Source organism: Physeter macrocephalus, unplaced genomic scaffold (genome assembly GCF_002837175.3).
Source record: "Physeter macrocephalus isolate SW-GA unplaced genomic scaffold, ASM283717v5 random_1820, whole genome shotgun sequence".
Lineage (NCBI taxonomy): Eukaryota > Metazoa > Chordata > Mammalia > Artiodactyla > Physeteridae > Physeter > Physeter macrocephalus.
In genome coordinates this window covers 1-4469 of record NW_021147104.1, presented here as the reverse complement: position 1 = coordinate 4469, position 4469 = coordinate 1, and the positions used below count along the sequence as shown (strand labels likewise).

Sequence of the window (4469 nt, the reverse complement as noted above, 5' to 3'; positions counted from 1 at the left end):
GGCTCCGGACGCGCAGGCCCAGCGGCCATGGCTCACGGGCCCAGCCGCTCCGCGGCATGTGGGATCTTCCCGGACCGGGGCTCGAACCCGCGTCCCCTGCATCGGCAGGCGGACTCCCAACCACTGCGCCACCAGGGAAGCCCCATGTTTAGCTTTTACAAGGAAGTTGGTATAAAAATGCAGCGATGGACCCAATAGCTCTGGTGGCACCAGGTGGGCCAAGGCTGGGGACCATGGTTGCTTGAGGAGTTGAGTTCCTTTCCTCAGCTGTAAAAAGGTGGCGCCACACTGTGCCGGGCTGGGTGCACACGGGATGATCAGGCCACAGGTTCCGAGGGTGGGGACAATCTGGGGGGGTGCTCCCTGGAGGAGGTGTCCTGTAGGCTGTAGCTAAGGAGGCTGTGGAGGAGCAGAAATAAGGGTCCTTCTGGCAGAGGGAAGAGGAAGAGGGTCGACCTTGGGGTCTGGTGCCTGCAGAGTTTGGGGGTTTGGCCTGAGGCCGGAGGGAGGTCTTGAGAGCCCTGGGCAGGGTGTGAAGATGCCAGGAGTCACAGAGTGGTGAGAGCAGGTGCCGGGCCTTCATGACGGCTCCTGGAGCTGTGCTCAGAGGGAGCCGGGACTCTTGGGAGGGGTGCTGGGCCCCCTGGAGCACTGGGTCAGGGTGTCGCCCGGCCCAGCGGGACAAAGTCCAAGGCGCTCCTTAGCCCAGCCTGGCTTTATGGTGCTGAGGAGGAGGATTGTCTGGGATGGGACAAGGTGTCCTGCTGGACAGGTGCAGGGGAGAGAACCAGGATGTGGGAGTCTGCCCGTCACCACCCCTCTCTGGGTCTCAGTTTCCCCACTTGACATCCCCAAGAGAGAGGCAGGCCCACTGGGCTCCTCTGTAAATGTCAGATGGAAAAAAATCACAGAAGGAACCTCAGGGTGTGTGTGCCCCGGGAGAGAGGGTGTCCAGGGGTGGCCCTGGGTCTGGAAGCGGTGAACTGGGTGGGAAGGCTCACCCGGCAAGGTGTGCAGTGTGCGGCAGAGGAGGTGGGAGGGGTGCCTGCAAATGTTAGACGCACAGGGGCCGAGTTGTTGGGTCAGTACAGGGGCACCCAGGGATTCAGGTGTGGCTGGATCCAGGAGCTCAAACAATGTTTTTAGGATGCTGTGTTGGGATTGGGGGTGATCTTAAGCAAGGTGCATCCACAAGAGGACACATATGGCCCCCCAACAGCTCTCGGCCTCATCCAACCAGCCTAATAAGCCCAGCGGGAAGAGGGTCCAATTTTCCACATTAATTGCAAAGTCCCAGGGTTTCATGTCATTGGCCAGGTTGGGTCACATGTCCATCCCTGAAGCAGTCACAGAGGCCAAAGGGTGGAATGTTCTGATTGGCAGGGCTGGGTCACCTACCCTTCCCTGGGTCAGTCACAGAGGCCACTTGGCCAGGACTTTGCCCTTGAAGGGAATCGGATCGCACCTCCCCCCAGGTGCTCTGACCCGGTGACTGACATGTGTTTCTCTTCCCTCAGTGAACCCAGATCGTCTCCACCCTGGGATCCTCTGGTGGGCAGAGACGCCCAGAACATGGACCGAGTGACCAGATACCCCATCTTCAGCATCCCCCACTCACCCCGTGTGGCCGGCATGGCCTTCAAAGGCGACACCAGCTACACTTTTGAGCTGGTGGGCGTGGGGTCTGCAGCCAGAGGCTGGGGCCAGGATGAGCCAGTGGCATGGCCTGCTGACCACAAGAGCTCTCTGGAAATGGTGCAGACGGGGACACCCCTCAACCTGAGTGTCTTCCCCGGCCGGCTGGCTCCACGGCTGCCCTGCCCGGAGGACGAAGAGGAGGAGGAGGTGAAGGCATACCACCTGGAGGCCAGGGACACCCCGCCCTGGCGGCCACGTGACCTGGAGTGGGAGCGCCGGGTGGTCATTCAGGACCAGGCGGTCAGGAAGAGCAGCACGGTGGCCATGCTCCATGGCACCCCTGACCACGGGGAGCCCAGGAGCCCTGGCCGACCGCAGTCCATGCCCCTGGAGGAGAACATGATTGACACGGAGCAGATCGACTTCCTGGCAGCCAGGCGGCAGTTCATGAGCCTGGAGCAGACGAACCCCCCACCCGGGGTGGCCCACGCCCGCGCGGGGGTTCCTCGGGACCCCCCACCTGGGGCCAGCCAGGCCTCCAAGGCCCTGAACGGGCCCCCCCTAGTCAATGGGTATGTCGTCCCAGTCAAGCCTCAGGCGAAGGAGGTGGTCACGGAAGAGAAGAGGGTCCACGGTTTGCCCGCCAGGTCTGGCGCCCGAGCCTCGGACGACCCTGGTTCCTGGTCCCAAGAGGGGTCCCCGGAACCCGCCAAGGAGACGCCCATTGAGCGGGAGATCCGGCTGGCCCAGGAGCGGGAGGCAGACCTCCGGGAGCAGAGGGGGCTGCAACGGGCGGCCAGCCACCAGGAGCTGCTGGAGATCCCGGCCAGGCCTCTGCTGAGCAAGGTGAGCCTGGCCGCAGCCCCGCGGCCGCACAGGGGGTGCCCATCGCTCTACGTGCAGCGGGACATTGCTCAGGAGTCGCAGCGCGAGGAGGACCACCGGCGGGAGGGCCTGCAGGTGGGCCGGGCGTCCACCTCCGACTGGTTCTCCGAAGGCCCCCAGCCCGTTCTCAGGAGAGACCACAGCTCACACTCCATCCTCAGCCCGACCCCAGATGCCAGCGCAGCCAGCCCCACGCCAGAGGTGAGGAAGGTGAACCGCATCCCACCTGACGCCTACCAGCCATACCTGAGCCCCCGGATGCCCCCGGGAGAATCCCCGGCCTTCCACACCTACCGCAAGCCCAGCAGTCTCTCTGCAGATGAGGCCAGGCCTGTGGGCTCTCCAAAGGCCACGGGGTCTCAGACGCATCCCTCGGGATCCTCTGCAAAACCTTCAAGCACAGAGCAGGAGCCTCCCCGGGGACCCCTGTGTGCCAACAGGGGTGTCGTGCGATGGGAGTACTTCCGCCTGCGTCCCCTGAGGTTCGGGGTCCCGGATGAGCCTGAGAAAGCTGAGGCCCCCCGAGTTTGGGGCTGGGAGGTGGCTGGGGCCCCGGCACTGAGGCTACAGAAGTCCCAGTCATCAGAGCTGCTGGAGAGGGAGGTGGAGAGTGTCCTGCGGCGGGAGCGGGAGGTGGCTGAGGAGCGGCGGAGCGCTCTGTACCCTGAGGTCTTCTCCCCGCCTCCGGACGAGTGCTGTGACCAAGACTCCAGGAGCTCCTCCCGCGCATCTGGTGAGGCAGGGTCCTGGGAAGGGCTGCTTCGCTCAGAGTCTCAATGGTTGGAGCAGAGGAGGGTGGCATGAGGAGGGTGAGGATGCCAGGAGAGGCTAGGGGTGGGGGGACATCTGGGGGACTTTGTCTACTACCCCGGTTGGCTGGTCTGTCTGCTTAAGCAGTAGCTTTTGGAGAAATAACTTTGCCTTGGGTTTTTTGCTTTATGCATTTGGACACTTTGTTGTTAGGTGCATAAAGGTTTACAGATGTCCTAGCCTCTTGGTCAATTGCTCCTTTTTGTCAATGCAGAATATCCCCCGTGTGACTTTTAATGTTTTTCTCCTTGTATGGTCAGCTCATCTGTGGATCCAGTTTCTCCTGACTGGCTATTTTGGTCAATCTGTCTATCAGTTTTTGTAACCTGCTGTCTGCTCTGTCTGTCCATTCACCCATCTCCTTAACTGGTCCAGCCTCTTAGCCAGACTCTGTGTCTCTTGGGCTGGGGTCTGACAAATCTTCTGCCCTCAGGAGACTCTGGGATCCTCCCTGATGCCCTTTCCTTCCTCCCCCACCCCAGGCATCACGGGCAGCTACTCGGTGTCTGAGTCACACTTTTTCAGCCCCGTCCACCTGCACTCGGGCCTGGTGTGGACGGCAGAGCCCTCAGCTGAGGATTCTCCCAGGCAGAGAAAGAAGAATGAGCAGTGGGTGAGTCTCGAGCCCTGCCATGCACTTGGAGGCCTGGCCAAGGTCTGACACTCCCCATTAGGGCCAGGGAAGGTCAGGCAAGGCTCAAGTGTGACGTGGGTTTGACACCTGCCTCCCTCACTGCCCTGCCAGCGACTGTGCCCCTGTGTCCCGCACACGTGTGGTGCACAGTGGGTAAACAGGGCCTCTCTTCATGTCTAGGCCACATAAGCAGGGTCCCCACCATGAGGTTGTCTCTCTGAGCCAAAGGCTGAGAGCCAGCTCTGCTTGGAGGAGGAGAGCTGTGGCAATCTATCAAAATCATCCTTATTGGGCTTCCCTGGTGGCGCAGGGGTTGAGAGTCCGCCTGCCGATGCAGGGCACACGGGTTCGTGCCCCGGTCTGGGAAGATCTCACATGCCGCGGAGTGGCTGGTCCCGTGAGCCGTGGCCGCTGAGCCTGTGCGTCCGGAGCTGTGCTCCGCAACGGGAGAGGCCACAGCAGTGAGAGGTCCGCGTACCGCAAAAAAAAAAAAAAAAAAAAA

At 61.8% G+C, this 4469-nt stretch overlaps 1 protein-coding gene across 1 annotated transcript; it reads left to right on the top strand.

Moving 5' to 3' along the window:
• Positions 1-1497: 1497 nt before the first annotated feature.
• MISP (mitotic spindle positioning) lies at positions 1498-3946 on the top strand (the record flags this gene model as incomplete). The annotated part of the gene is made up of 2 exons (XM_028487388.1): positions 1498-3256; positions 3816-3946. Coding segments are annotated over exons 1-2 (1890 nt in total), but the record flags the coding sequence as incomplete, so codon positions are not given.
• Between the last annotated feature and the right edge of the window lie 523 nt (positions 3947-4469).